We start from the raw sequence: 15,163 nt of genomic DNA on the forward strand, positions 1-15,163 counted from the left end.
CTTATTTTCACTAGATCACAGCACAAAGGTTACTTACCATTGCTTACATGAGGTCTTTTCCTGCAAACGGAACTTGTCAGAAAAAAAAATCTTATAAAGCAGAATCTTCAATTTGCTAAAGGAGGCTTTTACCAGACAGAGAAACTGTACCATAATCATGAAATTTTTCAGAATTTTTCAGAATTTTTGATCTGGCAAAAAAGGTTGAATTAATATCTGGAAGACTGTACATGTTACCTATACATCCTCCATAACTTTGGGTTTGTTTTTGTTTCTTTTTATTCTTCTCCCAACTCCCAAATTACGATTTTAAAGCAAGTCACTTCTTAAAGCATTCATAATCTTGTACTATTATATACTTTCTCCTCAGTATTTAATGCTTTTTTTTGGGGGGGAGGGGGTTATTGAATTTTTCAAGTGTACAATTCTTGCAAGATTTTTATAAAACTTATATCGTATGGACACGTTCGAAAATCAGTGCCTATCAACTATTTTTTAAAAGAGTTATGCCATTTGGAAATATTAATTATATTGGAAATTGCATTGTATTTGCTGTCAATCCGCCATTTTTCTAACATATTTGTAAAAAGTTTTGAAGAAAAAAAAAATATTGGTTATTGCATTTTGTTGGATAAAATACGTGCAACGCGGAGGAAATTGGAACTTTGTTCTTTTATAAAAGTTGTATCATTGTAAATATTAGCGGCATACCATTATTTATTTAACATAATAAATGGAATTAATTGTTCCGTTACTTCTTCATGTACCTAAACTTTCGGTATTAGTTTTTAATAAAATCATTGGTTTTCTGCGCTGTAATAAAATGTCAGAAAATTGGATTCAAATCAAAATTTGATCATGTATGATGAATGATAATAAAAATGATAATTGACATGCATTATATTAGTAACACCGAAAGGGTCAGTCGTCTTGAGATTGCTATATCCCTAGAAAGAGCAGTCTTTTGTGTTAACGGCGTATGTTTTATTTATGACGTAATCGTTAACTGGACGCGTCTGACCAGAACGAATAGTTCACTTTGTTTTGTGGCCAAGCCGAAAATTGTAAAAAGAAAATATGAATACGATAGAAGTTAAGAGTGATATTAAAAAACAATTCAAATAGATTATTCCGAAATTAATATATCATTTTATTCCGTATATGACAAGGGAAAAAAAAGAAAAAGTTTTGCTACAATATTTCAAAGTATCGTGGCAGAATTTATGGTAATTGGAAATTTTTATTTCTGTCACAAAACCCAAATCTCTCATTTCATAAAGAGCTCTTCAAAATTCGAACGAATGCTGCAGACTCAAATCACAATTTACATATCCACCCTTTCAGTGTCAAAATTATACAATACCTATAAAACTTTCTATGTCTTCTAAAAGTAGATATTGTTTAAATTATGTCCTAAATTGTTAATTTTATCAAATCCGTTGAAATGTCACACTTGCCGTTTTTTGACGTTTCGGCGTATTTGTTAAGTGTCTAATGAAAAACAATAGGCATTTGCGGTCTTTTCTCCGATCTGAAAATTTATTTAAACGTGAAAAGATGTTTTTCAAGTGAAAGAAAAAAAAATAAGTCGAAGTTTCAAGGGAAAATATTAAAAAAGAAAATAAACGCGAGCTTTTTATTTGTGTCTAGTCAAAATGTCACAAAACGCCGTTTTTTACAATTTTGTTACAAATATGATAAGTCATATAATACAGTTTTGGCGGGGGAATTTTTGAAATTACAATAGCACAAAAAATACTATATATTAACATTAAAATATATATTTCAGAAATTTATTTGAACCCATTTTAGACTACATGTCGAAAGTATTAACGTCACAGTCAGCGACTACTTTTGTCAAGTCATAATGTCACATCATACTTTTTTACTCGTTTTGACGTTACGTTCTGTATAACTTGACATGTAGTGCCCTACGTCGCAAATATCTCATGCAAAACCATAACTTTTTTTATAATTTTTTATATATATACTGTATCGGTTTACTTGTTCATAGTTGAGATTAGATTTACTTTTGTATATGCAGTTGGCAAATTGGGCACAGGATGTTTGCGCTTTTTCACACATAACACGATAGGAATTTGCGCTTCAAACACTATTGACATTTACGCTTTAAATTTTGATACACCTGTAGTAAATTGACCGGACATTTACGCTTTTTAACTTTAATATAAAAAAGAAGACGTGGTGTGATTGCCAATGAGACAACTCTTCACAAGAGACCAAATGACACAGAAAATAACAACTATAGGTCACCGTACGGCCTTCAACAATGAACAAAGCCCATACCGCATAGTCAGCTATAAAAGGCCCCGAAATGACAATGTAAAACAGTTCAAACGAGAAAACTAACGGTATAATTTATGTACAAAAAACAAATATGTAACACATAAACAAACGACAACCACTGAATTACACGCTCCTGACTTGGGACAGGCACATACATACAGAATGTGGCGGGGTTAAACTTGTTAGCGGGATCCAAACCCTCCCCCTAACCTGGGACTTAATCTTCTACATTTTAATGAGATACGTAAATAAATTCAACTTGTATTTGTCGTTAGCTAGTTAACATTGACACAGTCTTAAACATAAAAGTATAAGATTATAGAGACAGGTACGGTAAAAAATGTCTATGTCACAATGGTTTCTTATCATTATAGAACAGTTTATAACATTAAAATTTGATATATTAATGAACACGCGTCTCAGTCAAAAATTGAGAAATAGAGACAAGAATATATATTTGAAATGAGGGCGAAATACCAGTCAGGACAACTTACAAGAGCAAAATTCTTCAAACACGAATGTGATATGGAAAGACTATTTAACTTTTAACCATAAACCGTAAAAGCGCAAATGTCCTATACAAAAAGCGCAAATGTTCACATTTAAAAAGCGCAAATGTCCTATATGAATTGAAGGCCAAATGTCCATTAAAAAAAGCGCAAATGTGATATGAAAAAGCGCAAACGTCCCGCGCCGGGCAAGAAATCAGATTAAATTATGTTTGTTGTTGTAAATTTTGAATTTGCTTTCAACAATAGATAGTCATACTCAACCTTTAATACAGGTAATGAAATAAACGATTCAACTAATAACATTTTTATCCAGAAACTATCAAAAGCGGATACAAGAAAGCAGCAGTAAAGACAGTGGTTTAAAAAAAATTAAAATATCCTGTTACAATCAAAAGAAAGAGAAAATATCTTTGCTCCAAGGTGATACTGTATTAATAAATATAATTTATCTGCACTTTAAGAAATATGTGCTGCTTTTGCTTTTCGGTTCTATACGTAGCAAGTCAAGCAAACAGCTCATACAAATTATGTGGTGAGCTGCACGAAATGAAATTTTACGACGCTATGATCCGTTATTTGTACAATGCATGAAAAATAACGTCAAATTAACGTTACCAAAACTAACACCAACACCGTACGCGACGTCTATACGATATTTTGTTGAAGATCTCACAGAAACTTCAAAATGAGGAACAACAGAAACAGTAATGTGTTTAATTTCTATAATTTTATTAAACTTTTATCCTGTTAGAATCAAATGCACTAATCTTAATGGTGTAGAAGTTAGCATGCATGAGAAACATAAATTGGTGCATCGATTGTACAATATATCGTTCTAATTAGGGAAAATTACACGCATAACGTCCCGCAGAAAGTGACGTTTTGCGGGAATTCGAACGCTTAACGTCGCGCCAAGAGTTAACTCCCTTGAAACTGTATCGGATGCCCTTAAGTCATATTTCTGTAGTTTTGATCATCTTGAAAAGACAATCTCATGAAAATTGAGTCACAATTGCATACTTTTCAGAGCATAAAAAAATATTAAAACTGAAGAAAAAATTACCATGACACTCATATGCATATATTTTTTTGAAAAATGTAGATACATCAATCAGAATCAGGTTATCAATAGTGAGATTTTTAAATATGAATAAAAATTGTGAAAATAAGGCGAAAACGATTTTCGATTTTAACTGTATTATCACATTTAAATCAGTTTATTAATGAAATTGAGAGAAAAACATAACTTTTTTTTGTTTTCAGTGATTTTTTCCTTCATTAACTTTCAATATAAACAGTTTCCATAAAAAAAATCATTTGACAACTTTCCATGCTTATACAGTGAAATGCTCAATGGTAACTGTCATCCTCTCTTAATTCAAATATAAATGAGAAAGAATATAAATCTCAACCATTATTTTTTTAAATGAAATACAATAGACAACTTTCGAGTTCGATGCACTTCCGTCAAAAACTTTGGTTTTAGTGAACATCATCCGTGCGTTTAGGGGCGTCATCACTTCCGTTCCAATGTTGAGCGAGTGGTTGGAAAATTATAAAGCTATATGGCACGAATTATTCGGCAAATTGAATTCTCATAATTGTCTTTCAGCACTGCTGTCATTAGGGAATTGTGATTAAGTACCTACAGAACAAATATTATTTCTAGTTTATCCTGCACAATAACGATCACTAAGACGCTTGATGAACGTTTATAGTGCAGGGATACAGGCGATCCCCTCTATCTGGTAAATGACGTCATAAAGGCGTGCATAATTGACGAGTTTTTTCCGGTGACGGACAAACTCGAAAGTGGTCTATTGATTACATACCTCATTTTTCACAACCTTCATTGACACATGTACTGTACTGTAATGTAGTACTTTTATATATTACTGTTTAATACTGAGTTTTTTATTTCAGAGAGCAATGCTGTTGGTCTGGTATCTGGTTCTGTAGATAATACAGCTATAGTATGGAAATACATTGATGGAAAGGTGAACTATGTAGCTTTGATAAGATTAACATTGTTTTGAAGTTACACAAATTCTACTATCTGTCATTTTCAATAGAAAAGTAAAACGATATAAGCAATATATTAGATAAATATAAGAATCCAAAATATAGACTACAATACAAACAATATTGAATTCTCAACCACTTAATTGCTTTTCTATACATCTCCATGTATTAAAGCCCATATGTTAAATGTCAGGTCCATGACTGTTAAACCTTTGCATTATGCTATTAAAATTGCACACAGGGGAGAAATATGAATGAGTAAACAGTTCATATATGACTTTGTTAAGTTCTTGTAAATCAAGAAGGTCATAAAATAGATGATGTCACATCAGTATTGTATTGTAACTTGTATTTTCCAAACAACTTTTTGCGATATTAATTATTTTTATGCCCCATCTAGGGGCATTATGTTTATCGGTCTGTCCGTCCGTTCGTCCGTCTGTCCTGTTTCAGGTTAAAGTTTTTGATGAAGTTGAAGTCCAATCAACTTGAAACTTAGTACACATGTTCTCTATGATATGATCTTTTCTAATTTTAATGCCAAATTAGAGTTTTGACTCAAATTTCACGGTCCACTGAACATAGAAAATGATAGTGCGAGTGGGGCATCCGTGTACTATGGACACATTCTTGTTAACAAATTTTTAAAAGCTGGCAAAATAATATACAACAAGCAGTAGAATTGCCAGCATTAGGCATATACCTCAAATAGTGCTAATAATCATCATAAAAGGCCACTGATATTTGTTTATTTTCAGTAGTACAACTAAACTGCATCTCAATTGTAGGCAAATTGTTTGGCCTGACCCATTATTCTGCTTCAGTTACTTTGTGATTTTTTAAATTGTTCATATGTTATTATCTGATTTGGAGTATTCATGAGAAAAAGGTACTTATGTTTGACAATTGGTTAGTATGCTATTGGTTTCCCATTCAGAATCTCAGTTTGAACGATTATATGAAGATGTCCATTTCACTAAGTCCTGACTACTCTGTCATTACTCCTTTGAAATTGAAGTAAGGCCACACCAATTTAATTTCTTGTTCTACAGATTTTTTCACTCCAGAAATTGGAGCGAGCGAGCAATTGGAAAATTTTAATAAAATAAAATTTAATTTGCAAATTTTTGAGGCAAAGCTTGAAAAGTAAAGGCAAGCGATTTTATTTTTTTTTTGTAAACATAAAATCATAGGTTCTGACAATATTGATCAAAACAAGATTGTATAAACCTTTATTTACCACTTGTACTTTAACATTTCTTTAATTTATCAACTGCTGAAGTGTTTTTTATCCTGTTCACCAAGACATGTAATGCCCACTTTTAATTGCAGCATATCTATGACTTCTTGTAATACTGTTACTTCCTGAGGACATCAGATCTTGAACTGAATAATTATTTCAACTGCCTAAAATGATCTCCATTGAATTGTCATAGATGTCTTTCCTCATTCACCTGACATGACTTAAAACTAGCAACACGGCAGGTGTCTTGCAAGAAGCAGGAACTGCTCAGCCTTCTAGTCCAAATGATTATGCCGTCTAAGAAAGGCTATTTTTGATTTTGCTGTTACGCCTTCCTGAAGGCGTCCAAAAAAAATTATCAAAAAGCCTTACAAAATGTCATAACTATTTGGACTACTCAGCCTTCCAGAACACATGAGTTCACCTCCAGTTTTTAGGGGTTCATGCTGTTCGTTGATGTGTGTACTTTTTAGTTTTTTGTGTTATATGTTGGTTGTCTGTGTCTCCGTCGTTTTGGTATTCTCATTTTTGTTCTTTGTCTTTTTGGCACTTTGAATTATAAATAAGATGTGGTATGAGTGCCAATGAGAAACTCTCAATCCAAGTCACAATGTATTTAAAGTTAACAATTATAGGTCAAAGTACGGCCTTCAACACGAAACCTTGGCTCACACCGAACAGCAAGCTATAACGGGCCCCAAAATGACAAGTGTAAATCAATTCTAACAGGAAAACCAACGGTCAAATCTATATACAAAACGAGAAACACCTATGAATATGAACCACAACAACAAACTACTGAACAACAGGCTCCTGACTTCGGACAGGTTCTTAAAAATGCAGCGGGTATGGATAGTTTTGATTATAGGTGTCTGTATTAGCACATACAACTTTATTCAAACAACGAAAATCGGCATGATTTGGTGAAGAATCGTCCTTGACTTTGATAAGAAATCTGTGTTAATGCTCGAAACAGTTTAAAGGGTCTTGATTTCATTTTGACTAAAATGCTCTGACGATCGCTTTTTATTTTTTTGATGTTTACAACAAAAAACAATGGCGTGGGAAATAGACACGATAACTTTTTCCTAGGCTAAATTTTGCTCAGAAAACTCTATATTCTTTGGTAAAAAGAACTTTAAAATACGCTGATTCAAATATAGTATATATGGAAATTCCAGGAGCATTTCGATCAAAAAATCTATGTCTAAGAATTTGTGTCTTTAAGAAACACACAAACTTTTCTTCATTTACAATAATTTGATTATGCACTATCTATTGTATCAATTATGACAGTGTTGTAGTTTGATTTTCAGCAGAAAACATCTTCCACACAGTTGCAATGTTAACTATTATGTGTAATAACATGGTGTAGGATAATATCAATTTATTTAATTTATTGATTATCAAATAACATTTGTATTAAAGCTGAAGCCTGCTGCAACACTAAAGAACCACTCTGGTCCAGTGAATGGGGTAGCTGCTATGTGTTTACAGACAAGTACTGTTGGCATGACAACATATGTAGCAACATCATCTGCTGATTCGACTGTCAACATATGGAAGCAAGAAAATGAAGGAGGTAAATTAAAGATAGAACATTACTGTGTTTAACATGAACGTACAAGGTATCTGTTTGCTTGTTTATAGATATCATGCCATAAACAAGTATTAAGATTGCATATTAACAACACTCTCAAATATTATATCAATTTTCTCAGCTTTAATTCAAGTAAAGTGTTTATTTGACTTCAATATTTTTAATTAAAACTGTCAAATTATGACATTATATGTGTTGCCATTCATCTGTGGAGACTTTCTGTGTAAATATTTTTGTTCTGTTTCTGTGTGTTTTTGTATTAATGGACCAATCTTTTTAATTGGAGAATGGAGTTAAAACTCTATATGGCAAATACATATGTACAGTCTTTTGAATATACCAAGATTTAAAGGTCAAAATATGGCATAATAAAATGATTTTTTTTGCAAATACATGTATAGGTAAAAATTTGGAAGGGGGGAATATATAGTGCATACAAAACCCATTAGATATTTTAAGAGCAAAGTTTTTAATTTGTATAAAACTTATACTTCAAAAGGGCTGGATACTCTCTATCTTGTATACAGATGTCTTATTTTCTGAATTTTCAGACTGTCAGTTAACCCCATATTAGTGTTTTCTCACTTGTTTTTATACGACCGCAAAAAAAATTTTGGAAACGTATAATGGTATGATGTCGTCGTCGTCGTCCGAAGACACATTGGTTTCCGGACAATAACGTTAATTGAAGTAAATGGATCTCTATGACATTTTTTAAGAAGGTTCAATACCACAAAAGGAAGGTTGGGATTGATTTTGGGGATGATGGTCCCAACCGTTAAGAATTTAGGGGCCCAAAAGGGGCCCAAAACAAGAATTTTTCTAGTTTCAGGATAATAACTTGTGTATAAGTATTTTGATTGCTCTGAAATTGTACCACAGTGTTTAATACCACAAGTAGAAGGTTGGGATTCATTATAGGGGTTATTGGGCCTACAGTTTAGGAATTAAGGGCCAAAAAGGGACCAAAAACAAGCATTTTTATAGTTTCCAGACAATAACTTATGTGTAAGTGTATGGATCTCTCTGACATTGTACCACAAGGTTCCATATCACAAAGGGAAGGCTGAGATTGAGTTTGGGGTTAATTGCCCAAAACATGTAGAAATTAGGGGCCAAAAAAGGGCCAAAAACAAGCATGTTTCTAGTTTCCAGACAATAACTTGTGTTTAAGTGTATGTGTAACAGTAAATTTGGTCCGGTAGTAAAATTTGTCCGCTGGACTTTTTTTCCTAGGTAATCAAGTCCGTGACCATAATTTTACTAGGAAATTAAGTCCCTGGATAAATTTTCCTAGGAAAATAAGTCCATACCTAGTAAAATATGTCTGGCACCTATTTTCCTAGGAAAATTTTTATATTTCTGTATTCTCCTTTTTTGTATGAAAAAAAGTCCCTTTAGAAGTTTATTTCTTAAGACATTATTTGAATTAATCAATATCAAAATCAAGAAAGGAACATTTGTGATTATGTACATCATAAAAGTCTGTGATATTAATTTTCCTACGAAAAAAAGTCCGTTTAATTATTAAAAAACACCCATATTTTGATAAAATAGTGAAATATCAATGCACAACTGTTAAACAATTTAAAAACATATAAGTTACAAATTCCATTGTTTTCATGTAAATTATTTGTTTCATTACAAAATTTCCTATAAAAATAAAGGACATGGACGTTTTTACGAATATTAATGGCCTGGACATGAATTCCTAGGAAAATTAGTCTGGGCAGATAAATTTTATTAAAAGATGAATGCACAACTATTTAACAGCATTGAAATATAATTAAAAATTCCATTGTTCACATGCAAATGATTTCTCTCATTACAAATTGTCTTATCAAAATAATGAACATGGTTGTGTTTACTTAACAATATTAATGGCCTGGACAGGATTTCCTGTGAAATTTAGTCTGGGTACATAAATTTTATTAAAAGATTAATGCACAACTGTTAAACAACATTAAAACATAAGAATTAAAAATTCCATTGTTTACCATTAAATGATTTCTTTTATTACACATTTTCCTATTAGAATAAAGGACATGGACGTTTTTACCTAGGAATATTGATGACATGGACATAAATTCCTAGGAAAATGAGTCTGGGGACATAAATTACTGACATCGGACTAAATATACTAGTAAATTCTGTAACCATGGACTTTTTATACTAGTAATATTTGTCCGCCCGGACACATTTTACCAGGACTAATTTATCACTTACATATGGATCTCTCTGAAATTGTACTACAAGTTTCCATACTACAAAGGCAATGCTTGGATTGAGTTTTGGGGTTATTGCTCCAAGGGGGGTTTCAAAAAGTTGGGGGGGGGGGGGGGGATTTTTTTAGGGGGTTCATATTTTTTTCAAAATTTTTCAAATTTCGAATTTTTGAAAAGTTTCAAGAAGAAATCTTCAATTGCACAGTATTGCGCGATAGATTTGAGAGATCTTTGACCACATTTATTTTGTGTCAGAAACCTATATTATGTCAAAAATTTGATCACAATCCAAATTCAGACAGTATCAAGCTTGAATATTGTGTCCAAATTTGCCCCAACTGTTCAGGGTTCGACCTCTGCGGGCGTATCCAGCTGCGCTCAGCGAAGCAGTTTATTAATAATAGGATAACAATTTTTTGGTTTTTTAATTAAAATGTATTAATTACAGTTTTTTATCATGTTTATACACATTAATGTATAATGGATTTTTTGAATTCAATACAGATTATCAGTTACTACAGACTCACAAGTTTGGTACTGGATTTGTTCTGGATCTGAGTTTTACTGTTATACCTGATACCAAAGGTAAGACATTAAGTATGATACCAAAGGTAAGACATTAAGTATGAAATGATGACTTTTGTACATAAATTCTGAGGTTAAACATGTTATAAAAATATTGATTGATTTACTTATTTTCCAAGTCAGACATATGATAAGAACCTTGTGATGCTTTGGACTATAGCTTAAAGGAAGTAAAGGTTAACAGTCAATAAAACAGCAACCCATCAACATAAATTTGATGTACACATATATCAATACTGGTTTGTTGCTAAGTTTTTGGTCTTTTTGAAAAAAATTATTAAACTTTAGTTAAGTTTCCCAATAATGAGTTCAAACTGTATAGGACATTTGCAGCTATGACTGGAGATATTGAACTAATTTATTGGAAAAAGAAGGCTATAAATGGTGACATTATGATTTAGTCTATTTTCCAGGATTTGTTTTTGCAATGAAATTGAGTATGCCTTATCCAAAAAAAAAAAAAAATTGTGTACTAAACCAAAAGGCCACTTTCCAGGCTATGCAAATAACTGGGATTCTTTTTTTACTAGAGATGAATAGGAAATGGTTCTGTGCAGGAGAAAGTTATGCAATTAAGGGTCATGTGATTAAGTGAACAGTATAGTGTAGAAAGTTACAAGGTTAACTAGAGTTTAAAGCTTTATATGTTAGCTAAACTATCTTCATTTATAGCTTGTATTTCTAAACTGTCGAAGTTTTAAGATTTGTATAGTGGATATCACTGTTATTAGACATCTGTTTGAATGTAAATCAATTGGTTAAATCTCACATGTATCAAATCTTTTTTAATAGTTATATTGATGCTTATTTATTATATGATTTTTAAAATATTTTGTACTTTTCAGTTCCTATGCTGGCATGTGGTTGTGATGATCAGAAAATACACATATTTATTGAACAAAATGAAAAGGTACTTACAGATGGAACAACTAACAATAGTTAAATATTAACTTGCTCATAGTATAATACTCGATTGAAATATAAATGAGAACTTTCCCATATTGTTGACCATAACTTGCAATTGTTCAAATTACAACTTTTGGTCAAGAACCAGCCACATGTGATTTCATTCAAAAACATGGCTGTTGCATTACTACTACATACTGCTATAAACCTCATATAATTTGATTTTGTTATATATGTATAAGATATGTAATAAATAGTAATGAGTGATCTCTTACAAGTTCACTACTAAAGATAAAGGGATAACTTTTAAATTTTGATATCAAGGAAAACATAACTTGAAGTGATTTTACTCAAAGGACAAGGTACAATAAGGCCTGTTTTTGGCCCCCCTATTTTCTCATTTTTCAAATACTGTTTTGGAAAGCTACTTATTATATTAAAATATTCCCTGAGATTTGCAGTTTGTTTGGATGAACATCAAAACCACTAATTTTTGGAACTGGGTGAGGTGAGGGGGGTAAACTTTCTGTTATTATTCAAATATTGTAATTATTATTCACTTTGCAGGTGTTCCTTACAACTATTTTTTAGTTTTTTAGTGCCTGCGCCAACGTGACCCAGGAATTTTTTTATTCCAATGTCATGAGAGTTGTTTTTTCTGTCTAAATCGCCATAATTTTCTCTGGGTCACGTAGGCACACGCTATTAAATCTTAGGAAACAATGGCCAAAAATCGTACTTTTTCCTTCTTTTGGCGTTTTTGATGCCCTTTTACCCCCCTCACCTTACCCATTTTCTGAAATTAATGGTTTTGAAGTTCATCCAAACAAACTTCAAACCTAATGGAATATTTTAACGCGATAAGTAGCTTTCCAAAACAAAATTTAGAAAATGAGAAAATAGGGGGGCCAAAAACGGGCCTTATCGTACCTTGTCCTTTACTAACTGACTGTAAAAAAGTATATAACTTATAGATATTTGGAAATAGTTGTCTCTTCTTTATTCTCGATACATATTTAGGCAATATACCATGTAATATTAACAAGTTTTGATATTCACATGAATTTTAATTGCTTATAAGTAATAATAGAAACAGAAAATAAATGCATATACTTATAAACATTTTTTTTTGTTTTTAAGTGTAGTGGGAAGTTCCAATCATTGAGACGTTTTGAGCATTAGAACATGACATCCTTGCTTTGTAACAGACTAGATTTCAGAAAAGATAATTTTATGGCTATGCCAATAATGTACATTATTTGAGTTATTACCAGATACGAAAATGATAGTTTTCTTTACTGTTGTATTTGAGTGAGCTAACAGTATCAAATTTGTGACATCATGAGTCTAATTTGATGTTTGCAAATGACAATTTACTGACCAGCACCACCAATAAAAACGGCCAATGATAACAAACTGTACACAATATACATGATATACAATATAAGTATAAAGTAGAAGATCTTAAAACTAATTAATGAAAACACTAATGATAAGAGCCTTTTTTATACGACCGCAAAAATTAAAAATTTTTTGGTCGTATATTGGTATGACGTTGGCGTCGTCGTCGTCCGGCGTCGTCCGAAGACACATTGGTTTTCGCACTCTAACTTTAGTTTAAGTGAATGGATCTCCATGAAATTTCACCATAAGGTTCCATACCACGAAAGGAAGGTTGGGATTGATTTTGGGGGTTATGGTACCAACAGTTAAGGAATTAGGGGCCAAAAAGGGGCCAAAAATAAGCATTTTTGTAACTTTCAGACAATAACTTGTGTGTAAGTGTATGGATCTCTCTGACATTGTACCACAAGGTTCCATATCACAAAGGGAAGGCTGTAATTGATTTTGGGGGTAATTGCCTCAAAATTTTAGGAATTAGGGGCCAAAAAAGGGGCAAAAAACAAGCATTTTTCTAGTTTCATGACAATAACTTGTGTGTAAGTGTTTGGATATTTCTGAAATTGTACTACAAGGTTCCATATCACAAAGGGAAAGCTGGAATTGAGTTTGGGGGTAATTGCCCGAAACGTTTTGGAATTGGGGGCCAAAAAGGGGCCAAAAATAAGCATTTTTCTAGTTTCCAGACAATAACTTGTGTTCAAGTGTATGGATCTCTCTGAAATTGTACTGCAAGGTACCATACCACAAAGGGAAGGCTGGGATTGAGTTTGGGGGTGATGAATCATAAGGGGGTTCAAAAAATTTGGGGGGGGGGATTTTTTTTTCTTTCTTTTTTTCCTTTTTTTTTCTTTTAAAATTTTCCATTTTAAGTTGGTTATTTCTGATTTATATTTAAAAGCAAATAATAATGGTATGGTAGGAGATACACACCAAACAGGATGTGTAAATTATTATATAATAAGTATTGTGCAATAGCAAGAAATTTTCAATTGCACAGTATTGCACAATAGCAAGAAATCTTCAATTGCACAGTATTGCGCAATAGCAAGAAATCTTCAATTGCACAGTATTGCGCAATAGCAAGAAATATCCAATAGCACAATATTGCGCAATAGCAAGAAATTGTCAATTGTACAGTATTGCGCAATAGCAAGAAATATTCAATTGCACAGTATTGTACAAAAGAAGATACTTCGTATAAATTGCTTATTTCTTGATCAATTTCAATGGGGTTTTATTCTTGAATTCTTGGGGTTCTTTAATATGCTGAATCTAACGTTGTATTAAGTTTTTGGATTTTGGGACCCGTTTTTAAATTGGTCCACATTGAGGTCCAAAGGGTCCAAAATTTAACTTTGTTTGATTTCATCAAAAATTGAATTATTGGGGTTCTTTGATATGCCGAATCTAACCGTGTATTTAGATTTTTAATTTTGGGTCCCGTTTTTTAAATTGGTCTACATTAAGGTCCAAAGGGTCCAAAATTAAACTTAGTTTGATTTTAACAAAAATTGAATTTTTGGGGTTCTTTGATATGCTGAATCTAAACATGTGTTTAGATTTTTGATTATGGGCCCAGTTTTCAAGTTGGTCCAAGTTGGGTCCAAAATTAAACTTTGTTTGATTTCAACAAAAATTGAATATATGGGGTTCTTTGATATGCTGAATCTAAACATGTATTTAGATTTTTGATTTTTGGCCCAGTTTTCAAGTTGGTCCAAATTGGGGTCCAAAATTAAACTTTGTTTGATTTCAACAAAAATTGAATATATGGGGTTCTTTGATATGCTGAATCTTACCATGTATTTAGATTTTTTATTTGTGGGCCCGCTATCAAATTGGTTCATATTGAGGTCAAAAGGGTCCAAAATTAAACTTTGTTTGATTTCATCAAAAATTTAATTATTGGGGTTCTTTGATATGCCAAATCTAACCGTGTATTTAGATTTTTAATTTTGGGTCCTGTTTTTTAAATTGGTCTACATTAAGGTCCAAAGGGTCCAAAATTAAACTTAGTTTGATTTTAACAAAAATTGAATTTTTGGGGTTCTTTGATATGCTGAATCTAAACATGTGTTTAGATTTTTGATTATGGGACCAGTTTTCAAGTTTGTCCAAGTTGGGGTCCATAATTAAACTTTGTTTGATTTCAACAAAAATTGAATATATGGGGTTCTTTGATATGCTGAATCTAAACATGTATTCAGATTTTAGATTTTTGGCCCAGTTTTCAAGTTGGTCCAAATTGGGGTCCAAAATTAAACTTTGTTTGATTTCAACAAAAATTGAATATATGGGGTTCTTTGATATGCTGAATCTTACCATGTATTTAGATTTTTTATTTGTGGGCCCGCTATCA

General features: G+C 32.0%; 1 protein-coding gene across 1 annotated transcript in view; it reads left to right on the top strand.

The window, feature by feature from the left end:
- Positions 1–15,163, top strand: part of LOC127730611 (elongator complex protein 2-like) — a 56,022-nt gene that overhangs the window by 11,551 nt on the left and 29,308 nt on the right. The window contains exons 3-6 of the mRNA XM_052239075.1: positions 4,743–4,816; positions 7,513–7,666; positions 10,414–10,494; positions 11,340–11,404. Coding sequence (XP_052095035.1) covers positions 4,743–4,816; positions 7,513–7,666; positions 10,414–10,494; positions 11,340–11,404 — 374 coding nt within the window. The remainder of the gene's footprint in view (positions 1–4,742; positions 4,817–7,512; positions 7,667–10,413; positions 10,495–11,339; positions 11,405–15,163) is intronic.

Source organism: Mytilus californianus, unplaced genomic scaffold (genome assembly GCF_021869535.1).
Source record: "Mytilus californianus isolate M0D057914Y unplaced genomic scaffold, xbMytCali1.0.p SCAF_2, whole genome shotgun sequence".
Taxonomy (NCBI): domain Eukaryota; kingdom Metazoa; phylum Mollusca; class Bivalvia; order Mytilida; family Mytilidae; genus Mytilus; species Mytilus californianus.